At 36.8% G+C, this 15,179-nt stretch overlaps 1 protein-coding gene across 1 annotated transcript; it reads left to right on the forward strand.

The window, feature by feature from the left end:
* The first annotated feature begins 7,133 nt into the window (after positions 1–7,133).
* On the forward strand, positions 7,134–14,070 carry LOC149814710 (cyclic phosphodiesterase-like). Its single transcript, XM_089988429.1, has 4 exons — positions 7,134–7,178; positions 7,286–7,584; positions 8,150–8,204; positions 13,586–14,070. The coding sequence occupies exons 2-4, from the start codon at positions 7,312–7,314 to the stop codon at positions 13,792–13,794; spliced, it is 537 nt and encodes a 178-aa protein (XP_089844555.1). The 5' UTR covers positions 7,134–7,178; positions 7,286–7,311; the 3' UTR covers positions 13,795–14,070.
* Positions 14,071–15,179: the final 1,109 nt, after the last annotated feature.

Genomic DNA, 15,179 nt, shown 5'->3' on the forward strand with positions numbered 1-15,179 from the left:
CACCCCTAGTCACTAATGCAGAGTCCATCAACTCAAATATTTAACAATTGATATACTAAGTTAACATAACAAGACTGAATTCATTGATAGCAACAAACCGTTGTCACTAAAAAAAGCCAACATGCCTACTACAAGAATGAGCCAACAACTTATAAAGATGGCTTAGATAAGAGAGAACATGTTGCAGCTACATGGAAGACCAGTTTGGCATGACAATTGTCATTATGTTGATTCATATTGGATGAGTGCATAACCACATGGATAAGCTCGTACCAACCCAATAATTTTAGTTTTTTTGGATAGTCCAAGGGAAACCCCTCTATCACCGACCACACATTAGTTGGGCTATGGTTGATAAAGCCCTTGAGGTCCCCTTGCTTATCAAGGAGTATTCCCTGTTTTAACCTTATGGCAAGGGATGCCACCTGTGGGTTTTGAACTTGTGATGTCCTGTTGTAGACACACTATTTTTAATCGGGACATTTTACATACCAAAGAAATCATGCTTTCAACTTACTCTCAAGATAAGGTTAACTTTGAATTTATTTTTGGCCTTTAAAACAACTTCTTTAGGTTTTTTTGATCAAAATAAGAATTAAAATAGAGAATGTCAACTTTTCAACAAACCAAAAATCATGTCGATCTGACATTGGGATCAAAAGTTGTGGCCAAAACAAGTTGATGACACATACAATGTCGTCAACATTTCCTTGTCTGTCATCACCAGGTATCCCTTTTTGTGTTTGTCGTCAAGGTTTTCCTAATGACACGTGTTTGTCGTCAAGAGCTAGCCAACCCCATTAAGTATCATCAACTTTTTTTGCTAACGACACTTGTTTTTCATAAGTATTTCCTACCCATTTAAAATAAATGTATCATTGACATGATCCTATCCTACCCTCCTTCCAAACTCATAATGAAATATTCCAAGTTTAAAAGCTCTTTACAAAACTCCACCCTTATATCTAAGGCAACCCACCTTGTACGAATCACAACCTTTTATTCAAAAACCTGCTCAATAGGATCCATCCATCCCAATCTAGGTCGGATTGAGGAAGATGAATCTCGGATATGCGGAAAATGTCTCCTGATCGGCCAGAAAAACTATAAATAGGTAGCCATCCTCTACTTTAAGGATCTAGAAATCTAGAGTTCATGTCCCTAGCAATAGCCCTATTCTGTCAAAATTATAGCCCAACTAGACCTAGCATGCCTAGTCTAGCCTAAGACCCAAATCCCTTATCTCACCCCTGTCGGAACCCGCACTAGATCCACCTCAGATTCAAAATCTAGTTTTTTGTGTTTTGTCATGTTTGACCTTGTCTTGTTGACATAGTTGTGTCTCTATATCTATAGGTCTTTTTTCAATATCATAGGGCTCATTGAAAATTAGACATTTGGTTCTACCATTATCATCTTTAATGTGGGTATGGATTCTATCTATAAGGTTTTCGAAAATGCATGAAAACATAGAAAATGGCTAGTTTTTTACTGCTTTTTGCAGAGTAGTCTTTGTTCCTAGATTTGTATCTCAGTGATCTGACATCATAAACCACAATTTTTTCATTTGTAGGAAATCTAAGATATGGATCTGAAGTTTTCTGTTTTGGGTTAGAACCGAAAATCCCTCTAGGGTCTTCATTTAGGAGTTCCAAAATCAGAAAAAAAGATTGTCCTACAGATTATAATAGATGAATAGTCTATCTTTCGAAGGACGTTTTTCTCTTGTTAGAGAAATTTCATGTCACGTAGATTTTTTTAGGAAAATTTATCAACCTCCAACAAGTTAGGGTTGGCATTTTGTGTGAGACCTTGTTTGCTTCGCCTTTGCTATCTCCATTTTTGTTCTCATTTTCTTAGGATTTTGATTATAAAGCCACTATTTTTTTTCTTGGATTTTTCAAAACCCCCAATCTTGTCCAATATTTTGGATATTCATATCTCTCCACTAGTATCCGAAGCTACCAACTAGGGTATATTAGTGGTGGATAAAGGAGATCAGAATCTCGCTCGCACGTACCAGAAGTTATAGCTCTAGTAAGAAGAAAGCCTTTACCTATTAGATCCTATTTGAAGTGACCTCGCAAATTCATAGCGCGCTCAAAGAGACCTAAAAAACTTGATTTGTGTGTTATGTGATTTGTGTGGACTCTTGTTTGCTAATACATCTTATACCATAGATCAATAAAAGGATTTTACAAATCCTCAGAAGAATACATCCACGTTTGAGCTAGGACAAGGTTTTGAGAATGTAACACCTCAGATTTTTTCATAATTTCTGATAAATAAAGATGAAATTTATATCTCAAATTTGGTTTGAATTTAATTTAAATTTCAATTTGGTTTGAATCTCGATTTGGGATTTAATTTCATTTATAGTTGAATTTCAATTTGGATTTGAATTTTAATTTGGGAGTTAATTTCAATTTGGGTTTGAATTTCAATTTGGAATAAATTTCAATATGAATTTAACTTGAAATTGAATTTGGATTTATAATTTCATTGGTTGAATTTGGTAAATTGAACCCATAGGGTGGATGTCCCCTCCTATGTGGGCCACTTCTGGAGTTTGAAATCCAACATGGGAAGGATTCAACTATGTCCCCTCCCACTTTTCCAAATTCTCTACTCAATCTAAAGTCAAACTAGCTAATTGGTTTTTTTATTTTATTAAGAGACCTAGTTAGCTAATAGGTTTAATAGTTTTTATATTACGTAGAAATTATAATTAGCTAGAGTTCATAAATTAAAATATAATTTAAGTGAAATTTAAATTTGATAAGGGTTAGAGAGGGTTTCCTTAATCAAATTGAAAACTATGAGGAAAACTATTTAATGTGGTCTATTCCTGTTAACATAGAGTTTTTTTTTTGTGAATTGACAGTTTACATTATTTACCCTTTACAATGCCCTTAAACCCAGCCTAAGTCCCCTTGAACCCACCTAGGCTAATCACTTTAATTGATTCTCCCAAACTAGGCTAGTCGACTAGTGCTCGTTGACTCGCTTGGCCTTGGGTCGTATAAGAGTTATATATGGTAACTCAAGAGTGCTTAAAAAATTACAAGATGCCATGCAAAACTTTTTTTTTAACTATATAAAGAAGGGCAAACAAAATTTTAATGACATTATCATAAAACATGGCAAGGATATCAATTTAGAAAAAGAAATGAAGTGTCTAACTTTTGACATATATACCCTTACTGCTTTTACAATATTTGAGATATATATATAGCAGAAAAGGTGTATGCAATAAAAAAATGTAAAGAAAAAAAACTACAACAAATTGAAATATATTTAATATACAATATAAATATATTGCCAACATTTAAGCATTTTGTCCACTTATAGTGACAAACTTATAATAGTCCACATGGTCTCCTACAACTAGCAAGGAGGTGGTTCGTACTTCGTAATGTCCCGCATTAAAGAAACTAAAGTGGCAAACATACCCCAAAGCAAAGCCCAAGTTGAGTGTAATGGTGAGCAAGTCAATCAAATGTACCTTTTAAGGAACAAAACATTTACAGTTTTTTTTAGCTATTGAAAAAAAAAGTGGCAAACTCATAATATCAGTCATAACATAAAGTGTCTCGGACTGAGCCTTCAGAATGGGGCATGTGCAGTGATGGGCTTTACTCAATGGAAAATGCATCGAGTGTAGGAATATTTGGTATGTGTTAGCTTGATCGGTGATGTGCGGTAGTATCATGGCAAGCGATAGGCAACAGTAACATCGTTGGTGCGACGATGTGTGGCGGCATAGACATGGAGCGTTGTTTGGTTAAGCAGTGCCAGCGGATCAGAGGATGTTGCCTTTAGAGATTTGGTTAAGGACCTCTCGACTTGAATGAGTTTCCTATGCGTAGCATTTTGATGCACAGGAGTATGTATGAGTTAGGGCTAATTCTCCCAAGAATCAACTTAGGTGGTTCCAATTGAGTATGGTGACTCGGGGCTAGGCGAGTGAATGTGTAGGAGCCGATGAATGAGTCTAGGTGGTACTCTTCACGATGACATATAATCATCAACTGGTCTTCAGACTGGGGGTCACAAGGTCATGTCCCTTCTGTTGTGAGGTTATGCTTGGGCGTGCCCATGAAGTTGTGATATGCTCCATAGCACACAAGGCTATGGCACTCAAGGCTGAGGCATCCATGCACTTTCTAGCCGATATGGGACGACATTGCACATAAGTGACATAGACTAGATAGAATACATATTTGAAGATGCGTTTGATCATCATTCGCTAGACATCTATGCACGAAGTGGGGCGCAGAGCCAATGAAATGATTCAGCACATGAAAAAGTATTGGTGCGCAGCCTTTGGCCGTTAGGCTGGGCAGCCTGACGCATCGTGGGTTTACGAAAAATTTTATGCTCGTGATAAATTGGCATCAGAGTAGAATGATTCAGGGAGACCTTGTTGTTTGTTGAGTGCAACACTGAAGAGGGCATTGCTGATTTGTCCTGTTTACCACAATTTATGCACCTGAAGTGTGGTTAACCGAGTGCAGAAGCAAGTTGTTGGCAGGGTGGTATGGGTCATCTTGTTGATGATAAGCAAAAGTGTAAGGTTGTTGTTCAGTTGAATAAAAGAACGCGGATAAGCCAAAGATTCCTACCAGTTGTGCGTCAGGCTCCCAGGTAGAGCATGGCATTTGCCTTATGCATACAGAGAATGCACGTTGGATTCGACTGGATGGATCTGCACATTTGAGTATGAGAAAGTTAATTAAACTTCTATATTCTCTTCCAAGATTGTGGGTTAGTCGAATGCCCATCTTGAGCAAAATGCTCATTGTTTTGATCCCTTGAGATTGACAGTTCTTCTATGAATTATATGTGCAAAAAAAGTCGTTATTCGTGGCTCATCAGTTTGGTTCCTATGAGAACATATTTGCTGGCTCTAGATATGAGTTGCAGCGTTAGGCCGTGAGTTGCCCCTTGTTTGGATGAGTGACCAGGAAGATGTTTTGAATGACCGCTTTTGGGGTAATATTCAAATAGGCATCGCCTACTTAAAGACTAGATTAGACTATTAGAAAATCGCATGTTAGTGCTTTAAGATAGTTGATATCGTTACAACACACACTAGTGGTCACTCTTTTCTGTGAGGACCACGAAGGGGTTGAAATTGCCCTTGCTAAGATCGGAAGGTGCCCCAATCATGAGCGTGATGACAACAAGTTTGTTGTGCGGACGAGGATAACCCGCTTATGTATGAGACTACACTGGGGTCCCATGAGTGAAGAATGCTCGATATTGATAGAGCGGAAGATTGTTGTCTAAGTGATTTGAGACGTGTTGAAGAATGAGACTTGGTGTGTTAAAAGTTGCAGTGATGGTGGATGAAAACCAGAACAAGTTGAGTAAGGTGAAGGAAAGAAGACCAAAGATAAGTGCAAAAAAGAAGCTGACATAAGTAAAGGTTGCATTCTTACCTGCATTGACATTATCGAGGACGACAATGGTTTTAGTGGGGGAGAATGTCCTAGACCGAGTCTTCAAAATGGAGAATGTGTAGTGTAGAGCTCTACTACTGAGTGAAAAATGCATCGAGTGTAGGAACATGCGGTATGTGTTGGCTTGATCAGTGACGTACAGTGGTAGCATGGCATGCGATAGGCAACAATATCATCGTTGGTGCGACGATGTGTGGTGGCACAGACGTGAAACATTGTTTGGTTAAGCAGTACTAGCGGATCAGAAGATGTTGCCTTTGAAAATTTGGTTAAGGATCTCTCGACTTGGATGAGTTTTCTACACGTAGCGTTTCGACGCACAAGGGTGTATGTGGGTTACGGCAAATTCCCTCAGAAATCACTTTATGTGGTTCCAACCAAGTATGATGAATCGAGGCTAGGCGAGTGAATGTCTAGGAGCTGACGAACGAGTCTGGGTATTGCTCTTTGCTATATGAATACAATCATCAACTGGTCTTCAGATTGGGGGTCGTAAGGCCTTGTCTCTTCTGTAGCGAGGTTATACTTGGGTGTGCCCATGGAGTTATGATACACTTCATAACACGCAAGACTAAGGCATCCATGCGTTTATTAGCCGGTATGGGACAACTATGCACATAAGTGGCATAGACTAAATAAAATATGCATTTGAAAATGCACTTGATCAACTTTTGCTAAGAAGCTGTGCACGAAGTAGTGCGCAGAGCCAATGAAATGATTCAACATATGAAAAGTGTTGGTGTGCAGCCTTTGGCCATTAGGCTGGTCAGACTCGCCAATCTTGCATGTCGTGGGTTTGCAAAAATTTTTATGCCCATGATATAAAGTCTAATACAGTATTTTCAAATTGAACAATGAAACCCCAATTTTGATCCAACTTTTGTGCTTACTGAATGTAGTTCGTAATCGGTTGCTCCGATGTCCGAACTAGATCGGATGGCATCTATAGCAGGCCATGTGAGTACCAAAAGATTAGTTATTCCTTAATTATTTCCTATGAAAGAATATTACCCAACAATTAAAGAATATGCTCAACTTTCTGCCCACAAGGAAAAAGATATACAGAGCCATGGCTAAGCATAAAAAGCAGGTGACTTAATCCAACATTTAAAAGGTTTTCTCCCCAAAATCTCTCTAGCTTTTCGCAAAATTCTACAATTTTCTTTTTCTTGTTCAAGTGGCAGCGTTACACGCCATAAATCACAGTATTAGGATTTTCTTCGTGAGAAAAAATCTTACCATGAATTAAGATAAACCATTAAAATATGTAAATTGTGAAAATGAAAGAAAATATGTGTTCGTATCAGGTAATTATTGGGATAATAGCGTGACATTTTCCAAATTGGCGAAGCTTGAAAATATTGTGATATTTTTTAATTATATCTGCACTTTAAATTCACGATATTTTCCACATATCAACGATATTGTTACATAGTTGGAAATTTTATTCTTAGATAACAGATAACATGGTATCATTATTCTCGGCAGACCGTTTTACCAATCACCCATTTATTTAAGCATGGCTCCATGTGCCTAATGCTTAAGCCTTAAGGTAATGAAGTTAGCCTAACCACTGCCGGGGACCCTGCATCTGTTGAGATGGACGGTAGCCGTTGGCTTCTGGTAAATAAAAGCACGTGATCCGCTATTCCTTCCGGGTTTTGGGGGGTCTTCATTTTTCACTCTTTCTGCAGCTTCTCTCGAATCCTCGCGGTAAATTTCTTGCTTTCGAGCTTCATTCTTTGCTCCCCATCTCGTTTCTCCATCATTTTTTTTGTGGGTGATCTCTATTTCTCTTGATTCCCTTCTGTCCATGGAAGGAGAAGGACGACGAGGAGGAGAGCAGATGGAGGTGTTCTCGGTGTGGGCGATCCCACCGGAAACGGTGAGGCCGAGACTGAATGCACTGATGGCCAATCTCAGAAACGAGTTTGGGGGCCCCGAGTTCGATTCCCACATCACCATGGTGGGAGCCATGCGCCTGAACCGGAAGGATGCCATTGCCAAGCTCGCTGCTGCTTCCGAGGGGCTCAAACCGATCAAGTGCCGTATAAGTGCCGTCGTCAAAGGAACCTTCTTCTACCAATGCGTCTATCTTCTTGTTCATCCATCCGAGGAGGTGAATTTTATTGCATATTTATACTTTTCTGGGCATATTTTGATTCACTATTCCTTATTTATTTCGGGGAACTGATGAATACCAACATGAGGTTTCACGTTTGTGAAGAAGGTCATCTGATAAGAAAAAGAGAAATTTCATGTGAAATCTTGGACGTTCTGTTGATATACACACCAAAAATGGCAATTTTTTATTTATTTTAAATGAAGGTTCATGATATATAATGCAACCATGGTGTTTTATTGATTAATTTGGTTTGTACTTGGTTGACTGTGAATGGTGTTTGGTTTGTTTCCACCGGCGGGTTGGGGAAGTTTGGATATCGGTATGCTTATTTAAGTCTTTGTGGGTGGTACAGGGAAGAAATCCCCACATTCCTCCGAAAGGACGGTAGCCATTAGTACCATGTTTAATTTGATGCGTTTTCGGATTTTGTTATCGTAGGCATATGCTACTATGTTTTTGGTTATAGAATTGTATGTTCTGTATTGACTTCTTCACAAAACATGCATGTTTACCTGCCAAATTAGTGACAAACTAGATATTCTGTGTTTTTCTTGCTCAGGTGATGGAAGCTAATCGACATTGCACTGGGCATTTTGGATATGTTAGCACAAGCTGTGAGTTGCTATCACCATTGCTTATATATTTACTGTTTTTTCATTGTTTTAGGTTTCTATGACGCTAATGATTGTGGAAATTTGATTTTTTTTTCTTTTTAATGTGTAAATTTTGGTCAGCTTCATCCATATAAGTATGACTGGACTATGCACATCTGAATATCTAGTAGTCATTAAATATGACTATACAACATAAGAATTCAGTGGCACAGGAGTCAGGATTCAGGGCCTGTCTGGTACAACTCTGGGCTCGGTTGCTATGAACTGGGGACTTGGCCGTAGAGTTGGCTGAATCATTGGCTACTTTGGTCTTCAAGTAGGAGAACATCCTACTCAAAGGCTTGGCATTTGGATTGCCTAAGATTCAGCTGATTGAACTTAGATCTCTTGCGAATAGAGTGATTGTCTTTTCACTGAGATTATTCCGAACAAACTATAAATATTTTGACAATTTCAGAATATTGCTAGATATGAATGTACCGTATTATCATGATAATATTTTGAGATTATCTGATATTGCTCAGAGAAAAACAAAAATCAGACAGAAATTCCAGTGTTGCTTTTCTTCTTTCTTTAAAAATTTGTCAAGATGCTCTGGAGATCTTTACAAGAGAAAGTGAGATTTCTTTTTATTCCAGGAGGATATAGAATACTATCTCATCGGTAAATTCTTGAGGGCAACTTTATATCATAGGTGCAGACCATGGCTATTAGGTTTCTATCTAGTGTGGGAAAGACATGTATGTGGCGGTGTCAATGGGTCAGGTTTGACCTGGACCCGACCCGTACCAAACCCTATAGGGTCAGGGTTTGGTGATAAATAAGAAGACCCAATTAGAATCCGGGTTGAACCTGAAGGGTCCAATTAATACATGCAGCCGGGTATGATTTGTGAAATTTTATACCAGACCCGGGCCCAACCCGAGTTCCGATTAAGATCCACAATTTTTCAATGTAAAAATTATAAAAAATATTATTTTACCGGGTATGGTCCAGGTCTTATTCATGTAGTCCTTATAGGATCCAGGTATGGTTTCTCTTATGGTGTGTCTGATTAGACTTGGGTCCAGACCCGGTACCATCATCTCAAATCTGGTTTGAGTCTGGTTCCACCTGGGTCCGAACCAAACCCAACCTGTTGACACCCCTACATGTCTGTATGTGTGCATGTGTCTCTCTCTCTCTCTTGAGAGAGAGAGAGAGAGAGAGAGAGAGAGAGAGAGAGAGAGAGAGAGAGAGAGAGAGAGAGCTATGCAACCCTTAGGCGCGCAGCTACTGAGCAAGACAGCCACACAAAAAAATGCGAAAAGGGGCAAAAATGTGCCATTAGCGCGTTTTTTAACTGCTGCTAAAAACTCTTTTAGCATTTTTTTTAATGTTTTTTCTGCTGGTCATCCATCAAGCCCTGCAATGGATGGCCAACGTGATCCTGTAGGTAGCTGCACACCTCTTTTTCTCTCTCTCTATATATCACTGTCACCAATATCGCCAATATTTTGAAAATATCAGGAATATATCACAATATTTTCGAAATAACACCAGAAACAAAATATCATGATTTATTTTGAGGATTTTTTTATTTTAAGTTTGCATTTCCTATTTTTTTGCTTCCTTTATATTTTAAAACCTTTAAAACATTTTTTTTTATATTTTTGAAAGAAAAATAATGCAAAACTTATTATTTTCTTAGCTTTTTGTTGTTATTTATATTTTTTCCAATTTTTTAAACTCCTGAGATTTTCTCGAGATTTATCAACTTTTGAAAATCTCTCTAAGAAATACCCTCATCGAGAAATTACCTTTAACGATATAGGTGACTATGATATATATATATATATATATATATATATATATATATATAGAGAGAGAGAGAGAGAGAGAGAGAGAGAGAGAGAGAGTAATGGGTCCGTGCTAAACCCATTTTGTGCTAAACCGCGTGCTAAATGGGTTTATCAGGCTTTTTTCATTTTATTTTTAAATTCTGACCGTACAGATGTGATCTATGTACTTGATTTTATAGGGATCAGCTATTGAAGTGTTTGATTCCAACACATGGGTGGGTTTTTATAAAGTTCGAAAAATCAATGGTCCAAAATCTTTGTAAAATTTTGAGGCTCCAAACATCATTTTTTCATCGAAAACACATGATCCAGGTGTGGATTCTTAGTAAATAGACCATGCCCAACACATTTATGGAGCTGGAATCACATAAAAAGCACCAGAGAAGCCCGAAAAACCCATTTAGCATGCGGTTTAGCACCAAATGGGTTTAGCATGGACACATTTTCCTATATATATATAATTGGTTAATTCTAACCATCTGTATGATATGAACAATGTTCATTTTTTATTTTTCAAGCCATGTTTGGAAAATCTGACCTTACAGATGTGTTTAGCATGTTCAATTTGCTAGGAATTGACTGTCGAATCATGTTTTTTCAATGAAAAACTATGATTTTATGAGTCATTAATTTATGAAAATTCTGAGTTGTTGATTTTTGAAGCCTTATAAAAATCTGCGTACATGTCATGATCAGATGATCCAAAAGCCCATTCCTACTAAATAGACCATGTAGATCACATATGTAAGGTCAGATTCTTAAAAAAAAAAAACGGAAAATTAAATTTTGAAAAGTTATGGCTGTCTGCACCATCCTATCACTTGGTTCCTCCTAACCATCCATAAAGTGTGGACAATACTGATTTTCAATGTTCCAAGCTGTGTTTTTTAAATCTGACCCTACAGATGTGTTCAACTATTTGCTAGGAATTGATTGTTGGATCAAGCTTTTTTGACCAAGAAATATGATTTTATGAACTTTAAAATTTATAAAAATACTAAGCCATTGATTTTGAATCCTTATAAAAACTTATTCTCATGTCATAATCAAATTATTCAAAAGCTGATTCCTACTAAACAAACTGTGTAAATTACATTTGTAAGGTTAGATTCCAAAAAACTACGAAAACATGGAAAAATTTAGACTCTCCACAGTCCACACAGTCGTACCATTAGGAGGAATCAATCACTCCACATATATATATATATATATATATATATTGAAGAATTAGGGTTCTTCTTACCATCCATATGGTCTGAACAATGCTAATTCTTCAATGTTTCATGCCATGTTTTGTAAATCATATCCTACAGATGTGTTCAACAAGATTCATTTGTTAGAATCACCTGTTTGATCGTGTGTTTTATGACAAAATATGAAAATTCCAGACCATTAATTTTTGAAGCCTTATAAAAACTTGCTAGTATGTGGTAATCAGAGGATGTAAAAGCTGATTCCTAAACCATGTAGATCACATCTGTAAGGTTAAATTTTGAAGAATGACCTAAAAAAATAAAAAATAAAGTGTTCATACCCTCCTACCCGGGTAGGAGGAACCAACCACTCTATATATATAGGCAAATAGATTATTCAATGTAGGAAAAAGACTCGTGGATACCCATGTTAGGGGGCATTTGTTTTAGGTGTTTTCGTATGACAACTTATTGTCATATAAAAATAAGATGATTTCTCACGTGCATGAAAAAATGCACCCGGGTGTGTCCCATGGTCAATGGGAATCCAGATTCATAGTGAACCTGTTTCGTATATCCCCCTCCCCCTTCCCCACAAAAATGAACATTCCCACGAAAGAGGGCTGCCTAGTTCTTACCCTTGAAGTCAGAAGTGAGAAAAATTGGACAGAAAGTGGTTTTGATGAGAGAGAGAGAGAGAGGCCATGACAAGACACAAGAGAAGAAAAAAAAACATTCCTTAAAAAAAATTATGAAGAAATAGGTAAAGTTATAAAATCCTTGGAGTTAGATAAAAAAATCACCAGGCTCTTTCAATAAATAAAACTCAACAAACTATTTTGTACCAGAGATTGAGCTATCTGCCTATCACTATATAATTCATATGCAGGAGAAAAAATATAATTTATGAAGTACTAGACACAGTTTTTAGGTGTTCATACTTCTTACACCACAAATCCAGTGTGCAACACTGGACATCCCTTGGCTGACCTGTGCAACAGTTCTGGAGAACAGCTTAAAGTTTGAAAATAGCCTTGTCCAAGCTGTGTCAACTGTAGGTGTCAAACACAGACGTTGATACACTAGACCTCTAGGAGTGTCCTGGTAACATAGATCTCTAGTAAATTGTTGATCTATGTTGTACATCTATATGTATGTTGTATTTATGTTTATTAGTTAAATTTTATACAAACTAAACTTTGTTAAACTTTAGCTCTAACAGAGTGAATGCATGTGTGCATGCACCAAAACATTGCAATACATGTACTCTCCTAAAAGCTCACTAATGTGTTGAGAATACTACAGTTTTTAAGTTTTCGATGGAACAAAAAAAAGGAAAAATACTGTGATACTATGATAATATTTTCCTAGAAATTCAATTCTTTTGAATTTTTGAACTTCTTTTTTATTGTTTATATAAAAAATTCAAGATTTTCCTTAGACTTTTACTAAAAGCCATTTATTTAAAATTGTCTATGGAAAAACCTTCACTGATGTATGTGTGGTATTAACCATAGTACCATAGTATCAATTGATCCATTGATTTTCTAATACCTATATTGAGTGTTTCTTAGAGGAGAACATAAATTAGCTTAAAAGAGCACAACATTAACTTCAGAGATTTTTGTTGAATTTGACAGTTTTTTATACAATCTAAGAAACAACAGCCCGCAATGGACCAAACTTTCACAATATTTAAAAATCAATTTTTTTAACACGAACATTAGATTACAAAGCCATTTTCATAGTAAACAAACCATGATAAACCCATCTATAAGGTCTGATTACTAAACAATACCTGCAGCTACGACTTTCTATTAAATAGTATTGTATTACCAAGAGCACCAAATATAAACTCATATATATATATATATATATATATATATATATATATATATATATATATATATATATATATATATATATATATATATATATATATATATATAGAGAGAGAGAGAGAGAGAGAGAGAGAGAGAGAGAGAGAGAGAGAGAGAGAGACCCACAAACATTCACATGCACTCACACACCCAGCTCCTAATAAAATGACCCATATATTTTTAAAAGATTTCATGTTGTCCTCATATGATAAAGTCCATGCATTCTAAAACCTGGTGCCATAAACTGCATAGGATCCTTTTCATTTCTATGGGGAGTCTGGGAATCTTTTCCTCTCCAAAAGTATTTCCTTTTCAACAAGAAAAGTTCCTGCAATATGTAAGCAAATAAACACTTTGTTCATTATTTAGAAATGAATTGGGTTATTCTTGTGGAGGTATTGTAGTCTGTCTTATTTTTCACCAAGTGATTTTACGGATTATCTGAGATCATTATATGTTTCTTACAGCCTATATGCCACATTTAAGTCTTTTATATGGAGACATCTCAGAGCAGGAAAAAGACAGGGCTATTGAGAAGGCTAAATCGCTCGATCAAAACATCTGTCAATTGGAGTTTGAGGTATCAACTCTTGCTCTGTACAGAACTGACACTGAAGATGAATCCCTGCGATCATGGGAGATGGTGGCTGACTGCCAGCTTCAAGATCGTAATTAATGAACTACCTTGAAGTAAAATGGATAACCTCTACTACAACCCATTGAAGTGGTTGTGGCTGTTATTCATAGGGAACCATGGTCCTTTAGATGATGGAATTCAAGAGTTATATGTGAGAAAATGAACCTTGTGCTGATCTGCGAGTACAACAGTTGGAATTGGTAATTTACTGCTGTCCTTTTTACTCGAAACAATGGCAGGATTTTGTTTTCTGTTGCCTTCTAGAAGAGAATCCATTATCATGCATCCTGAGTAGAAAATACCCAATGTTCAACCATTTTTGGGAACCTCAAAATTATTGTTGTGTACCATGCAGTTCGTTTTTCCATAGTTTCAGGGATTCCTGTTAATAGGACAAAAACTTTCAGGGATTCCTGTTAATAGGGCAAAGGCTGACTAGTAGTTTCAGGGAAATGCTTGTATTCAACCAGCAAGATGTTTCAGACAGGCAACATAACAGATGCCTTCCCATGCCTTGTCTACTAGTAGTTTTCTGATTAATTGTTTTTTCAATCTTCAATTTACTTTCTTTATTTCCTGTTGAGGATGATTGTATGCTAGGTTTTAAAAGGGCTTAGTTTGGTAAAAAGATTTTAAGGGGTCTTAGTTTGTTAAATAGGGTTTTAAGGGGGCTTAGTTTGATAAATTTGCCATGGGTGCATGCATTCTTTTTTATGATCAACTTAATGAACAAACTCTACTAAGTGCGGTTAGACCCTTGTTCTTACCCAAAAAAATTGCTTAAATATCCTCTTACAGTTTTTAGGATGGGCTCTTCTTTATTTTCCTTCTTTTGCCATTGTGAAAGCATCTGTTGCCTGTCTGAAACATCTTGCTTGTTGAATACAAAGTTAATTGTCATGCTTCAGTCTTGTGCTATTTTCTTGACAAACATCATGGCTACTTCTGAATATGCAATTTGTGATGTGTTGAGAAAATCTCAAATGAATCTCTGACCCTAAATCCATATCGTATTATGTCCAACTCAAGTTCTGTCAGATACAGTTGCATTCTTTTGGTCGTTGCTGGTCATGAAAATGTGGAATGTAGGATCGATTGAGGCTAAACATGGATGGTAATTACTCAATCCCTGTAAAATAAGCAATGCCTAAAGTTAGCTGAGAAAAATCAGCGGCGGAGAGAAGGTGAAGCATTATAAAAGCTACCAAAGCAAAAAAAAGGTGACAGGCCATTGCCAATTCAATCCATTATGCAACAGGCAGTTCTCAAGTTGCCTGCTGTGATATTCCCAAAAGCCACTTCAGTTTCCTGTTTTTTGTGTTTTTCGGATAGCCACTTCAGTTGTAACATTTTCTAATTTATTTGATAATCGCCAATTAAAGGGAGACATTTTCTCAATTTTCATTGTCACCATTGCAGACGTT

The sequence above is a fragment of the Nuphar pumila genome, chromosome 15, assembly GCF_984573655.1.
Source record: "Nuphar pumila chromosome 15, dmNupPumi1.hap1.1, whole genome shotgun sequence".
NCBI classification, from domain to species: Eukaryota; Viridiplantae; Streptophyta; class Magnoliopsida; order Nymphaeales; family Nymphaeaceae; genus Nuphar; species Nuphar pumila.